Source organism: Rhinopithecus bieti, unplaced genomic scaffold (genome assembly GCF_001698545.2).
Source record: "Rhinopithecus bieti isolate Rb0 unplaced genomic scaffold, ASM169854v2 scaffold_2888, whole genome shotgun sequence".
NCBI classification, from domain to species: domain Eukaryota; kingdom Metazoa; phylum Chordata; class Mammalia; order Primates; family Cercopithecidae; genus Rhinopithecus; species Rhinopithecus bieti.
The window spans coordinates 179655-196009 of record NW_016804209.1 but is presented as its reverse complement, the minus strand read 5'-3'; the positions used below and the strand labels follow the sequence as shown (position 1 = coordinate 196009).

General features: G+C 37.5%; 1 protein-coding gene across 2 annotated transcripts in view; it reads right to left on the bottom strand.

Moving 5' to 3' along the window:
* Nucleotides 1-16355, bottom strand: part of TUSC3 (tumor suppressor candidate 3) — a 222162-nt gene that overhangs the window by 109824 nt on the left and 95983 nt on the right. For both annotated transcript variants that reach the window (XM_017867199.1, XM_017867198.1), the window contains 2 exons: nt 14467-14584; nt 2112-2252 (listed from right to left, as the gene is read on the bottom strand). In XM_017867199.1, coding sequence (XP_017722688.1) covers nt 2112-2252; nt 14467-14584 — 259 coding nt within the window. The remainder of the gene's footprint in view (nt 1-2111; nt 2253-14466; nt 14585-16355) is intronic.

The window sequence follows — 16355 nt, the reverse complement described above, 5'->3', positions numbered from 1 at the left end:
AACAGGACCTATATAGTATTGTACTCAAGGATGCATGAGCAGAAGTCAATCATGAACAAATATGAGGCAGAACAAATGAAGATCACTCTATTTAAAAAGTAGCAAAGGACTATATTCCTCAAAGTGTCAATGTTTTTAAAGAGAAAAGATAGGCTATAGAAATATTCCAGATTAAAAAAAACTTAAAAGACATGACAATTAAACGAAATATCTAACTCTAGATCAAATCTTGTACTGAAGAGGGAAAATGTAAAGGATATTATTAGGTCACTTGACAAAATTGTAATATGGGTAGTGGCAGCTCAAATAAAAGTAATACGTAAATGTAAACCTATGAAGCTGATAACTGCTTTGCTTATTTCTTTCGAAATCCAATTCACCCTAATATTTTTCAGAAAGAAAAAACTGTGCATATGTGTCTGCGTGTGTGGAGAGGTAAAGAGACAATGGGGGTAGCAGGGATAATGACAATCACAAAGCAGATGGAATAAAATGTTAACAATCACTGAACCTAAATAAAGGATATACATTGGCATTATTTGTACTGTTTTCATTTCTAAAACATTTTAGAAATTGTTTCCACATATACGTTTTGGGTTTTTTTTTTTTTTTTTTCAAAAGTTTATCGACTAAATGTGTAAGTCTGCTAGTGAGACAGGTTTGAATAATTTCTGATTAAAATTTAGTATTTATTATAAGGAAACAATAGTACCCTTTCAATATTACTCTTAATGTCTTGCACCAACTAAATGATACATTGTATAACAAAAAATTTGCCAAATCATTAAAAAAATGACAAGAATTAGGAACTAAGTTTAGTCACCAAAATGTCATTAAAACCAATGATATCATTTTACAATGACTGTGGTACCATATGGGCAATTATCACCTTGACTCAGAATAAATGTGTTTATATCTTATAGTAAAAATTAATGCTTCTGTGTTACTGCCTGCATGAACATACTTTTAAAATAACTGGCTCCAATTGTTTACTGTCAAAAACAGTTGTGAGAATAGGGAAAACATGGTCATAAAACCTCCAAGTAAGTATCAACTACCATCAACATTTAGGTTCATTTCCTTCCAATAATAAATTGTCTATGTCTATCTATACTCATATTTACACTTTACAACAAACTAATAGATCATACTATTAACTAATACTACTTTTCTAACCTACTTGGAAACTTTTTACACCTTGAGCTTCATTCTAGGTAAAATATTCTTGTAAATCATTTTTTGGCTATACCATAGTATATTTACTTATTCTTATTTTAGACATTTGATTCATATCCAATTTTCCCAATAAAATGAATATTATTTTCAAAATTTCTATGGATAAAAATTTAAATCATCCTTGATAGCATCCTTAGGTTAAATTCCTAGAGGTGGAATTATTAAGCTATATTATATGAAGACTTGACACATGCTATTAGTACGGTTACACCAATTTATAGTCTCAAAAGCAGTAAATCTGAGTAGATATTTTTCCACATAGCTTTAAGGTGGGTATTAACCTTTTCTGTTTGCCCAAAAGATAGATAAAAATTATATATCTTGCTTTTTTTTATTATTATTATTATCATACTTTAAGTTCTAGGGTACATGTGCATAACGTGCAGGTTTGTTACATATGTATACTTGTGCCATGTTGGTGTGCTGCACCCGTCAACTCGTCAGCACCCATCAACTCGTCATTAACATCAGGTATAACTCCCAATGCAATCCCTCCCCCCTCCCCCCTCCCCATGATAGGCCCCGGTGGAAGGGGAATATCACATCATGTATCTTGCTTTTTAATTAGAATTTCCTTGATTACTACCACTGAAACGTTTCAAATATGTTTTTTAGCCTCTGAAATTACCTTGTGCTTAACTTCTGTACTTTTTAATGGCTTTTAAAATATCAATGGACCATTATTTTAAAAACCACCTGAATTCACCTAACAGTCCAAGTTCAACTTATCATTTGCAGTGACGGAACAGAGTTTTCTCTATGCAAGGAGAAAAAACGACAGAGAAATTTAAAAATATTAGTGTGGCCATATTAAAATGTTCCAAACAAACAAACCAACCAGCCTATTATTAAAACTGCGGGGAATAAAAACATACATGAACATCTGTTCTGTCAGCAATCCACTTTGCTAGTTGTTCAGCTGCAAATCCAATTCTTTGGAGGTCAAAAGTATCAGCTCTCTTAGGTCTGCCTTTTGGAGGAAAATGCATGAATGTAGGAGCAGAGTTCATGTTGAGCTGTAAAACATGAGGAAAAAAATACTAAATATAGTATCATCCCCACATTACAGATCATTAATCCAACATTTTACACTTTTTCTGTAGAAATTTGGGGAAAACAGCATTTATTATGAAAATCCAAGTGGTTTTCCAGAGGTAAATTTCTGTTTCTATTTATCTTAATTCATTAGTGGATGAAAAAGAACTTGTAAATTTGACTAAGTTATCTGAATCCTCACATTTAACATACATTATTCACACCATGCATTATATTCTCTGTATTTTATAAGTCATTTCATTCTTTTCCTTTCTTGAATTCTATAATTAGGGTAAAAAAAGTGACTGAAAGTGCAGAGTAGAAATATAGCAATTTGGTAGTATGTGAATTATTTCACTTCTTAAGCAGTTATTTTTAAAAAGTACTGGAATTTGTTTTTTTAAAAAAAGCATATTATGGAATTAATTTCCAACAAACTACAAGTAGACTGAATTCCCTATTACAAATGTAAAAGACTTTATTTTTTGTGTAATGATGATGACTGTGAAAGAGAAACCAACATTTCTGCTCTAAACAAGTTAAATTTACCAGAGAAGGAAGAAGAAATCCTCAATAACACCCTTCTTCTGCTCAACTTGTCTATTAACTCAACTGTCTTAAATTGGTTATATTTCAGAAATATTTTCTACAAGTAATTTCCATTTGAAAAGTATACTAAAAGAACACTACCCTAGTATACATGGTGCTTATTTAACAATATAATATCTAAAAACATATATCAGGTTAATCTGCAGTAAGGAATAAACTACAAATATATATATATATATATATATATATGAATAAAATTTCTGTTGCCCAGGAATTACCAAAAAAAGGTTTTAAAATGAAAGGCCAAAAGATTTTTCAGCCCTTGACTTGCAACATAGTTCAGTATTTTCTAATAATGAAAACAAAAATCAGTATATATATATTAGATCACAGTTGACATCAAGCAAACAATACAACAGTAAAAGCTTAGCTCCCCATAACAACGAAGTTTAATAACCAAGGATACACTCAAGACCAAAACAGGTCTTGCCCTATAAATGAACTCTGGCTACAGCAGTCGTATGTACAAGACAGCTCCAAATCATTTTATAGAGCTTCACACATCTTAGCACAAACAAGCTGAATACCCAAAATCAATGCGTCTACATTAAAAATTTCTCATTTTTAGTACTGCAAATGCAATCAAATTTCCATTATTTACCTCCATGTTATCTACATTGGTACTCTTCAAACACTACTGCTAAAGATTAACAGCTGGTCCATGTTTGCTATGGTTTGAGTGTTTGTCCCCGCCAAAACTCATGTTGAAATCTAATTGCCATTGTAGCAATACTAAGATGTGGGAACTTTAAGAGGTGATTAGGCTATGAGGGGTCCACTCTCATGGGCGGGATTAGTGCTACTATAAAAGTGCAAGTTGAGCGTCCTCTTGACTCTCTCTCACACTTTCGCCTCCTGCCATGTGATGATGCAGCAAGAAGTGCCTTGCAAGATGCTGGTAGTTAAATATTGGACTTTCAGCCTCTAGCACTATGGGAAATAAATTTCTGTTCATTATAATTGTCCAGTCTCAGGCATTCCATTATAGCAGCCCAAAATGGACTAGGACAAACATGGTCTCAGAGGCACTGGATGCTGCTACAGCAAATACCTGAATAGGTGAAAATGGTTTTTGGAACCGAATAATGGGTAGAGACAGAAAGAATTTGGAGAAGCATACTAGAAAAAGCCTAGGTTGCCATAAATGGAGCACTAAGGGTGATTCTGGAGAGGGCTCAGAAGAAGAGGGGAGCTGCAGAGAAAGTCTACAACATCTCAGAGATTATTTAAGTGGTTACGATCAGAATGCTGGTAAGAAATATGGACAGTAAAAGACATTCTGATGAGGTCTCAGATGGAAATGAGAAACAGGTATTGAAATCTGGAAAAAAAGACCACACTTGTTACAAACTGTGACGAACTGAGCTGAAGTGTGTCTGTGTCCTAGGACTTTATGGAATGCAGAACTTAAAACAATGAAGGAGGATATTTGGCAGAAGAGATATCTAAGCAGCAAAACATTCTGGATGCAGTATGGCTTATTTCAAATGCATATAAAATACAAGAAGACAAAACGATTTAAAGACAAACTTTATAATTAAAAGGGAAGCAAAACATAAAGATTTGGAAAACTCCGAGTCTGGGTATGTAAACAATAAAAAACATGTTCAGGAGAGAATATCAAGTATGTGGCCTAGGGACTATTTATAAGGAGATTAGCAGAGATGGAAAGGAAGCCAGGTATTACTCATCAAGACAATGGGACAAAGACCCTGAAGGCATTTCAGAGCTCTTCAGGGGAAGACCTGGGGTATCTATGGGGCCTCAAAGCTCACTGTTCAGAGCCACTTGGGGTGTCCACTCCCTGCATTCTAGTGTAGTGCTCCTCAGCTGCCCTCACCACGGATCAAGTAGGCCCGAGTGCTGCTCAACCCACTACTCTGGAGGGTGCAAGCCACGAACCTTGGCAGCATCCATAAAGGGCTAGCTCTGCAGGTGCCCAGAATGTAAGAGCTGAGCAGGTATGTCTTCCTTCACCTAGATTTCAAAGGACTTTGCGGAGAGCCCAAGAGCCCTGGCAGAGACCTGTTGCAGAGGCAGAGCCATTGTAAAAAAATCCCTCTTAGTGGATCTACGGCAGCAGGGCCTCTGCTGAAACCGCAAACTACAGAGCCAAGAGCGTGCAACACCAGCCTGGGAGAACTGCTGTGTGGGCTTGGGCCTGGCAAAGCTATAGGGGTGGGGCTTCCCAAGGCCTTGAGGGCTCAACCTTTGCCCCAGTGTGCCCAGATGATGGCACGTGGAATGAAAAAAAATTAATCTCCAGCTTTAAGATTTAGTAGTGTTTTCCTAATCAGGTTTTGGACTTATTTGAAGCCAGTTACCCTCTTTTTTTTTTCTTGCCTATTTCTCCCTTTAGGATGCCTGCTCTACCATTTTATTTTAGAAGTAGATGATTTGTTTGATTTCAGATACACAGCTGGAGGGGAATTTGCCTCAGGATGAATCATGTCCTGAGTCTCATCTATATCCCATTTTGTTAAGATTTGGGAGTTTGGAATTTTGAGTTGGTGCTAGAATGAGTTCAGACTTTTGACAGTATTGGGACAAAATCAACGTATTTTGAGTGTGAGAAAGACATGAGTTTGGTGGGGTTAGGGGCAGAATATGATGGTTTGAATGTTGTTTACTCATTGTTTGAATGCAAAACATTCAAACCATCATATTCTGCCTGTACCCTCCCCACAAACTCCTGTTGAATAAATTAGCCAGTCTCAGGTATTCTGCTGTAGCAGAACAAAATGAACAAAGACAATGCTTAAGCAGTTAGCCCTTCCAAAGGGATTCCGAGGTAATCTTTTCATCGTTTCTTTCGTTTCTCTTCATTCCTTTACCACAACCTTTAATCATTTCTATAGAATTTAGATTTAACCAACTTATGCAAAACTAAGGTGGTTTTAGGAAGGGGCAACGCTACACATCAGTATTATTGCTAATGTTATGTAACAGTAATAAGAACTATTTAGCATATATTTATGCATCAGGCACAGAGCTAAACAGCCACATATATTAGTGTTAGCAGTGGTGAATCCGTAGGGGTCTGGAGCAACTTAATTCTTGCCTCCTCAAAGGAATCTGAGGGTTATAAAGCAGAGTGAGAGGCTAAGGCAAGTTTTAGTGCAGGAGTGAATGTTTATTTAAAAGTTTTGGTACGGGAATAGAAGAGAGCGCACTTGAAAGAAGGTCAGGTGGGCAACTTGGAGACATCAAAGTGCACTGTTTGGCCTTTGACTTGGGGTTTCATACACTGGCATAACCCCAGGGTTTGTCTCTTCTCCCTTGACTTTTCCTTTTGGGTGGGCTATGTGCCTGCACAGTGGCTTGCCAGCACTTGGGAGGGGCCGTATGCAGTGTGTTTACTGAAGTTGTGCGCATGCTCATTTGAGGCATTTTCCCTTACTAGTCGAGTGCTCCCAGAGACGGGTCATATAACAGTTAAACTCCACCATTTTGTCTCTTAGTGCGCATGCTTGAGTCTGCTTAAGTCCTAAGATCTCATCAGGAAGCTGCTTATCACCATCTTCAGGTGTTTTCTATCTACTGGGAGCGTGCCGTTCCTAGCAGCCAGCTGCAACCAATTATTATTTTAGCAAGACTGTTTAACAATCACCTGATCATCAAATGATGGTCACCTGACATCCTGGGGTGAGGGACCCTCTCCTGTCCTGCTCATGTCTGCATAGCTACCTACTCTAATGCTAACATCTTATTTTAATCTTCCCAATAGTCTTATGAGAAAGGTAATATTATTTTCCCTCTCTTACAGATGAGTAGAGGCATATAAAATAAAGTGATTTACCAAAGGTCATACAGCAATGAAGAAGTAAAGCTGGAAGATGAACTCAGGTTTTCTGACTCTAGACACTTCATTACCAGGATATCATAATACCTTCTGAACTCTATCTCCATTTAATGAACACTTTTTTTTTTTTTGTGAGATGAAGTCTTGCTGTGTCACCCAGCCTGGAGTGCAATGGCACGATCTCGGCTCACTGCAACCTCCACCTCCTGGGTTCAAGCCACTCTCCTGCCTCAACCTCCCCAGTAGCTGGGATTACAGACATGCACCACCACGCCTGGCTAATTTTATATTTTAGTAAAGACGGGGCTTTCACCATGTTTGCCAGGCTTTAAGAATATTTTTTTCATAAACCTTTTTTAATAAGTTCATTAGAAGACTGATTTGTAAACAGAAGCTCCTGCAATACAGTATAAACATCATACACATTATAACACATAACATGCATATATAACATATATAAAATATGTCTCTAATGTATATAGGGGCCAGGTGCGGTGGATCACACCTGTAATCCCAGCACTTTGGGAGGCCGAGGAGGGGTAGAGACAGAAAGAATTTGGAGAAGCATACTAGAAAAAGCCTAGGTTGCCATAAATGGAGCACTAAGGGTGATTCTGGAGAGGGCTCAGAAGAAGAGGGGAGCTGCAGAGAAAGTCTACAACATCTCAGAGATTATTTAAGTGGTTACGATCAGAATGCTGGTAAGAAATATGGACAGTAAAAGACATTCTGATGAGGTCTCAGATGGAAATGAGAAACAGGTATTGAAATCTGGAAAAAAAGACCACACTTGTTACAAACTGTGACGAACTGAGCTGAAGTGTGTCTGTGTCCTAGGACTTTATGGAATGCAGAACTTAAAAACAATGAAGGAGGATATTTGGCAGAAGAGATATCTAAGCAGCAAAACATTCTGGATGCAGTATGGCTTATTTCAAATGCATATAAAATACAAGAAGACAAAAACGATTTAAAGACAAACTTTATAATTAAAAGGGAAGCAAAACATAAAGATTTGGAAAACTCCGAGTCTGGGTATGTAAACAATAAAAAACATGTTCAGGAGAGAATATCAAGTATGTGGCCTAGGGACTATTTATAAGGAGATTAGCAGAGATGGAAAGGAAGCCAGGTATTACTCATCAAGACAATGGGACAAAGACCCTGAAGGCATTTCAGAGCTCTTCAGGGGAAGACCTGGGGTATCTATGGGGCCTCAAAGCTCACTGTTCAGAGCCACTTGGGGTGTCCACTCCCTGCATTCTAGTGTAGTGCTCCTCAGCTGCCCTCACCACGGATCAAGTAGGCCCGAGTGCTGCTCAACCCACTACTCTGGAGGGTGCAAGCCACGAACCTTGGCAGCATCCATAAAGGGCTAGCTCTGCAGGTGCCCAGAATGTAAGAGCTGAGCAGGTATGTCTTCCTTCACCTAGATTTCAAAGGACTTTGCGGAGAGCCCAAGAGCCCTGGCAGAGACCTGTTGCAGAGGCAGAGCCATTGTAAAAAAATCCCTCTTAGTGGATCTACGGCAGCAGGGCCTCTGCTGAAACCGCAAACTACAGAGCCAAGAGCGTGCAACACCAGCCTGGGAGAACTGCTGTGTGGGCTTGGGCCTGGCAAAGCTATAGGGGTGGGGCTTCCCAAGGCCTTGAGGGCTCAACCTTTGCCCCAGTGTGCCCAGATGATGGCACGTGGAATGAAAAAAAATTAATCTCCAGCTTTAAGATTTAGTAGTGTTTTCCTAATCAGGTTTTGGACTTATTTGAAGCCAGTTACCCTCTTTTTTTTTTCTTGCCTATTTCTCCCTTTAGGATGCCTGCTCTACCATTTTATTTTAGAAGTAGATGATTTGTTTGATTTCAGATACACAGCTGGAGGGGAATTTGCCTCAGGATGAATCATGTCCTGAGTCTCATCTATATCCCATTTTGTTAAGATTTGGGAGTTTGGAATTTTGAGTTGGTGCTAGAATGAGTTCAGACTTTTGACAGTATTGGGACAAAATCAACGTATTTTGAGTGTGAGAAAGACATGAGTTTGGTGGGGTTAGGGGCAGAATATGATGGTTTGAATGTTGTTTACTCATTGTTTGAATGCAAAACATTCAAACCATCATATTCTGCCTGTACCCTCCCCACAAACTCCTGTTGAATAAATTAGCCAGTCTCAGGTATTCTGCTGTAGCAGAACAAAATGAACAAAGACAATGCTTAAGCAGTTAGCCCTTCCAAAGGGATTCCGAGGTAATCTTTTCATCGTTTCTTTCGTTTCTCTTCATTCCTTTACCACAACCTTTAATCATTTCTATAGAATTTAGATTTAACCAACTTATGCAAAACTAAGGTGGTTTTAGGAAGGGGCAACGCTACACATCAGTATTATTGCTAATGTTATGTAACAGTAATAAGAACTATTTAGCATATATTTATGCATCAGGCACAGAGCTAAACAGCCACATATATTAGTGTTAGCAGTGGTGAATCCGTAGGGGTCTGGAGCAACTTAATTCTTGCCTCCTCAAAGGAATCTGAGGGTTATAAAGCAGAGTGAGAGGCTAAGGCAAGTTTTAGTGCAGGAGTGAATGTTTATTTAAAAGTTTTGGTACGGGAATAGAAGAGAGCGCACTTGAAAGAAGGTCAGGTGGGCAACTTGGAGACATCAAAGTGCACTGTTTGGCCTTTGACTTGGGGTTTCATACACTGGCATAACCCCAGGGTTTGTCTCTTCTCCCTTGACTTTTCCTTTTGGGTGGGCTATGTGCCTGCACAGTGGCTTGCCAGCACTTGGGAGGGGCCGTATGCAGTGTGTTTACTGAAGTTGTGCGCATGCTCATTTGAGGCATTTTTCCCTTACTAGTCGAGTGCTCCCAGAGACGGGTCATATAACAGTTAAACTCCACCATTTTGTCTCTTAGTGCGCATGCTTGAGTCTGCTTAAGTCCTAAGATCTCATCAGGAAGCTGCTTATCACCATCTTCAGGTGTTTTCTATCTACTGGGAGCGTGCCGTTCCTAGCAGCCAGCTGCAACCAATTATTATTTTAGCAAGACTGTTTAACAATCACCTGATCATCAAATGATGGTCACCTGACATCCTGGGGTGAGGGACCCTCTCCTGTCCTGCTCATGTCTGCATAGCTACCTACTCTAATGCTAACATCTTATTTTAATCTTCCCAATAGTCTTATGAGAAAGGTAATATTATTTTCCCTCTCTTACAGATGAGTAGAGGCATATAAAAATAAAGTGATTTACCAAAGGTCATACAGCAATGAAGAAGTAAAGCTGGAAGATGAACTCAGGTTTTCTGACTCTAGACACTTCATTACCAGGATATCATAATACCTTCTGAACTCTATCTCCATTTAATGAACACTTTTTTTTTTTTTGTGAGATGAAGTCTTGCTGTGTCACCCAGCCTGGAGTGCAATGGCACGATCTCGGCTCACTGCAACCTCCACCTCCTGGGTTCAAGCCACTCTCCTGCCTCAACCTCCCCAGTAGCTGGGATTACAGACATGCACCACCACGCCTGGCTAATTTTTATATTTTTAGTAAAGACGGGGCTTTCACCATGTTTGCCAGGCTTTAAGAATATTTTTTTCATAAACCTTTTTTAATAAGTTCATTAGAAGACTGATTTGTAAACAGAAGCTCCTGCAATACAGTATAAACATCATACACATTATAACACATAACATGCATATATAACATATATAAAAATATGTCTCTAATGTATATAGGGGCCAGGTGCGGTGGATCACACCTGTAATCCCAGCACTTTGGGAGGCCGAGGAGCCTATTATATATAAATTATATATATAAATTATATCATATATAAATTATATCATATAAAAATATGATTTAATAGTCAGTTGGAAAAAAATAAGGTCAGGAGATCGAGACTATCCTGGCTAACACAGTGAAACCCTGTCTCTATTAAACATACAAAAAATTAGCTGGGCACGGTGGCGGGCACCTGTAGTCCCAGCTACTCAAGAGGCTGAGGCAGCAGAAGGGCGTGAACCCGGGAGGCAGAGCTTGTAGTGAGCCGAGATCGCGCCACTGCACTCCAGCCTGGGTGACAGAGCGAGACTCCATCTCAAAAATAAATAAATAAATAAATAAATAAATAAATATGTCTCTAATGTATATAATAAGTGTTACATGGCCCTGTACATCAGGAGTCTATCTTATTCCATTCTCCCAACAGTGGACTTCCACGTAATGGACATTTAGTAACGTTCATTAAACTGAACAAAGCACACAGTTACCAGTTCCTTCTTCCTTCCCTGTGCTTCTCCCATTCCATACTTTGTTCATGTTTGTTTCTCTCATGGATACACAAGAGACATATACAGAAACCATGTAAATACAAAATCATAAAGCTGAAAGTCCCCATCTTCCTCACTCCCCACATGAAAACTATCAGAAAATCCATACTAAGGCCTAATGTGCTAAAACTTCAGAGGTTCTTAAAAATTCATACAATACAGTCCTTTTTCTTAATTAAAATACCCAATTCCCCAAGGCTACCCACAGGAGAGTACAACATAGACCTATTTCCTAGCTGAGCTCTCCTTCCAACACACCATGTTCATTAACCCACTGGCCTGTCATCAGACACCTAGCCTCGGCCATTCCTATGGGAATCACATATAATTGAAGTTACTTTCCCAGTAAGTCCCCAAAGAGCTAGAAATTACCAAGTTTCTGCACTTGTTATTAATATTATCTTCAGACACCACATTACTGCTGACAGTGCTTTAAAACATCAATTCAGAGACGGTACTTCAGCAAAATATGATTTAATAGTCAGTTGAAAAAAATAAGCATTAAAAATATTTTAGTGTTTCTCAAGTGAAGCAAAACATATACTTTTCCATTTTTGTAGATTGAAATTCCTCATAAAACTCATTAACTGCTATAACTTTTATGCATTTCTGCATTTTAAAATGAGAACTCTTGTTGCTAAGCCAAGGGCTAGATTTTGGGAAAGACAAGGCAGTTCTACAGCAGGATTCCTGCTGAATCAAAATTAACCTGAGGAAATGTTTCAATTAAAAACAACTGACTTCAACTCTTACAGGCCAAACTTTAGAATAATTATGTCTAAAGCAAACAAAAGAATTTAATGATTATATATAACCATTTATTTATATTATTATATACCAGCAGCCTACATTCAGTACTCAACACAAAGATAACAACATCCCATAAATTTTTTTTTTTAATATAAATTAACTGCCAACATTTTAAAGAGAGAAATTTCATATAAAAATTATTATTTAGGTCTTTTCTTGAAAGAGATCTAGCTACATGTGGCCTACATACATGTGGCCTACGTTTCTTCTACAAAGCTGATGCTGAGCTGCGCCTCTCCCACTGAGGTCAAGCACATCCCCTTTGCAATCTGCTGTAGTCCCCACCCACACCATACTGCTTCCTCAATGACACCAAGGATCAGATACATGGTGTTTTGGTAGTGTGGTTTCTTACAGTAGTTAAGAAATAAAAGTACTTTTAAAAAGTGAAAAATGAGTGTTTCTGTTAAGGATTTTTAAAAAGACATACCAATAAAGGCATTGTTTTAATAAAAGTAGGAGAAAGCATATTTGTAACAGTAAATAACATGTTTAATATGCTAATATACTTAGTATATTAGGTATCACAACAAAACAAAGATAACATATTATCAACAAAAATAGCATAACAAAGATACAATGAAACTAAACTAACCCAACTCACTGTCTTCATTTAGTCCACAGGTCTAGTCATGGGCTTCAAGATAGTGCTCTAGCAGTCTTGTTGGACCTAGAAGACTGTCTGCCAATGTGACAGAGAGGATTCGAGTATATACTGAATAGCACTTCTATCTGATGAGCTGTAAGGCCAATTATCCTGAGATTCTATAGAAATCTATCATTTACATGAAATAATATTTGGTTCTTATAGTATTGTAATTATTCTTTATAAGGTTATTTGAAATTACATATTTATATGTTTTATTATGATACTATTATTATTAGCTTCCTAATCTGTAAGCTGCTTATAGAGGAGAACTATGTATGTTTTTCTTGCCAAATTTATTGCTCCTATAGAATAGGCACTACAGGAGCAAAACTATTTGCTGAAGGGATGAATATAAAGAAACAACCTAAAAAGGCAAAATAAATTTGGAGGAAATAAGTGAAGAACACTAACAGAAAAGTGTTGAAGGCAAAACAGAGAATTTATTTTATTTAACTAGAAACTGGCAAGAACAAATGATCTGGATGCAAATAAGTAAAAATGTTCACTAACGGTGATATACAATTAGTAGGCTAGATTCTTCACAGAACTGCATGCTTTTCCAGGACGTGGTAAGCATTACGCCAAAGAGTATCACATGTGAGAAAAATTAAATAGGCCAAGATACCCGAAAAGATTAACCCCGGGACGGCAGTAAGTTTTGCATTTTAAATGGATTGATCGCACAGTAAAAACACGTTAAAAAATAAATAATAAACTGCAGAGCAATAGCATGATTAAGGGCTAGGGCTCTGGAAGCCAGACAGTTGAGTTCAAATTCTAGTTACACATTACACTAACTTGGTGACCTTGGACAAGCAACAATCTCTTCACTTCTTATTTCCTCACCTATGAAATGGAGCCAGTAACAACATTTCTCTCACTGTGAAGCTAGATGAAATAATACGTAAGAGGCCCTGAGAACAGTTCCTAGACATAAGCTCTCCATGTCAATAGTGATGATGATACAAGCATGACAACATCGATGATAATGAGAATTCTGGTCTCAAGTCCAACACCTTGCTTTAGCGAGAAGACTGGGTCAATACGCTTATTAGTTTGCTTGGGCTGCTATAACAGAAAATTCCAGAATAGGTAACTTAACAGAAATTTATTTTTCACAGTTCTGAAGACTCAAAGTCCAAGAGGAAGGTGCCAGCAGAGTTGGTTTTGGGTGAGGCTCCTCCTCCTGGCCTGCGGCCATCTTCTCACTGTGTTCTAACATGACCCTTTTCTCTGTGCACACGCACTCCTGCTCCCGATTCCTCGTCTCATATGGACACCAGTCCCTTTGGACTAGGGTTCCACCTTTATGACCTCATTTAACCTTAATTACTTCCTTCAAGGCCCTATCTTCAAATACAGTCACACCAGAAGCTATGGCTTCAACTTATGAATTTGGGGGTATACAGTTCAATCCATAACAGAGAGAAAATACTTGTAAATAAATATTTAATCCTCTATATGTAAAATTCTGCCCCACTGGAAAAAATAACAGTTAAGTAAAATTTGCAATGAATTTTATATAAAATGTCACAAATCTGTGCAAAATACTATCTATAATATACTACCACCTATAACTAAATACCAAAATAAGGCTAATGCATGTAAACTGCCACTGCACGCTGAAAAAAACACATTTCCTGTATGATGCAAAAGTTAAAATGAATTTATCATAATGGCAAAGATCTGTACAACTATAAAAATCAGTTTAGCCATAATTATGTTAATCACATCACAAAATTTATTATAAATACTTACTGTATTTATTTACATATTGAATGAACTGTATTTGTGTGTGTGTGTGTGTGTCTCTGTGTGTGTGAGAAAAAGTCTTGCTCTATCCCCCACTGGAATGCAGTGGCACAATCTCAGCTCACTGCAACCTCCGCCTCCTGGGTTCAGGCGATGAATGAATTTTATTTTATGTGCCAAACAAAATGTATCGACCATAAACAACTATGTTAAATATATGAATAAGATATAACTCTTTTACCTGCTGAAAAACGTCTGTCCCCTCATCATAGTCCACCATACTGAAGAAGAGCTTGTTACAAAAAGCAGATGAATAGCGCCAGGAGTTTGCCAGTATTTGATATTCTTCATTAGCTTGCCTGAGAAGAACAATGGGTCAGAGTAGAAACACATCAGTACTGAAGCATCTACAAAGCAGTTATTAAAACAGACAACCCGAGGACAAGCACTGGCCACTTTTTGTATAGACTGCAATCAAAGCATCGTTTTAAAAAGCATTTTTTTTAAAAAAGTATTCTGACGTGAAAATTACGTAAAATTCAAATTCTGATGTTCACAAATACAGTTTTATTGCAACACAGCCACATTTATTCATTTACATATTGCTTATGTGCTAAAAGGGCAAAGTTGTAACAACACCACAGCAACTACATGTACCACAAAGCCTAGCCCTTGAACTAAAAATTTTGCCAACTCTTAATCAAGGGAATAAAAACATTTTGCAGCATTCCCTATACACATAAATTAAATCTACCAATAATGTTTAGTAAAATGCAAAGACCAATTTTTAAGAATATTTGCAACTTAGTTTAACAGAAAAGCAAAATTCATAAGTAGTTTTAAAATTGAAAATAGTTATACTCCACCTTATTCATTCCATTTATCTAAAAATGCATTTACATTCAAACCAACAGTAAGCAAAGATTTCCCTTTGTAGCTAAACCAGCTGCCACAAACATTCCTTCTCTAAGATGATATTTGCTTCTATTTTGAACACATTTTTATTAGATATTCTGCTAATTTTCCAGATGATAAAACTTTGTATTTAGACGTAGGAAGAGAATAGAAACAGAAAAGTGGCATTTATAGGAGGATGTAAATATGGTAACAGAAATAAGAAGCAACAAGTTAGCGCTGAAATATTTTTAAAATATAAAATTGCTTCTTCGGTATTGTTGACTATTCTCTGGAGTTTATCTCCTTCCCCTCCCCAAAATGAAAGTAAATTAAAAGGTACAATCTAACAATAACAAAAGGACTTGGAGCAGAGACAGCAGCACAAAGATTTCCACAAACATCTGAAAAACAGAAAGCTGGTGAAAAGTTTTGAGAGGAAGTTAGACTCTCAAAGGAGATTACAGTGCAATAAGAAGCTAGAAAAACATTCGATTCAGAAGCAGCACAGTCTGGAGATTTAAAAAAAACAAGCAGCTAAAAATAGATGTCTTAATTAAACTTCTTAATACTCAGTAGTAGACCAAACTTCTGCACCCTCCTCAACCAGTCCCAGTGTTAGTCTTCACCCACTGCCCCCCCACCCAAAAACCATGTATTTGAGGAAAACCTTATGTGATTTATTAAAAACTTCCCAAAACAAACAGACTCTACAAGAACAATCAGAAAATACTATAAAGAAAGTGGAACTGTAACTAACATACTTAGAAAAATTCTGTCAAAAAAGATACTGTATTTGTCAAGAACTGAGCATGGTCTGAGATTTTACCACATATATAATGCAAGCTAACAAGCTAGCCTGTTACTATTCCATGGATGCTTGCAGAAGACATGAGACTCCTGAGTAAGAGACAAGGGACTTTACTAGTTCATTTTCATTTGCATCAGGTGCCTATCCCCCAAGTCTCAAAGGGTAACACAAAGAGTTCTTCATGGAATCCTGTATATACAGGTGACTGTTACAGGAGAGAAATACTAGGTTTAAGGAAATTACTGCTTTTACGGTAAGTGATAACAAGATGATGCTTTGTTCAGTGGGAGTCATCTTATTCTTTAAGGCTTGTCACCGCACACACAACCCCTAGAATCTGCCCAGGTCTAGTCAGGCCTTTGTATTGTCGACATACTCAGTGAAAACATGCAGGCTGCTTTATTCAGAGGTATTCACAGAAGAAA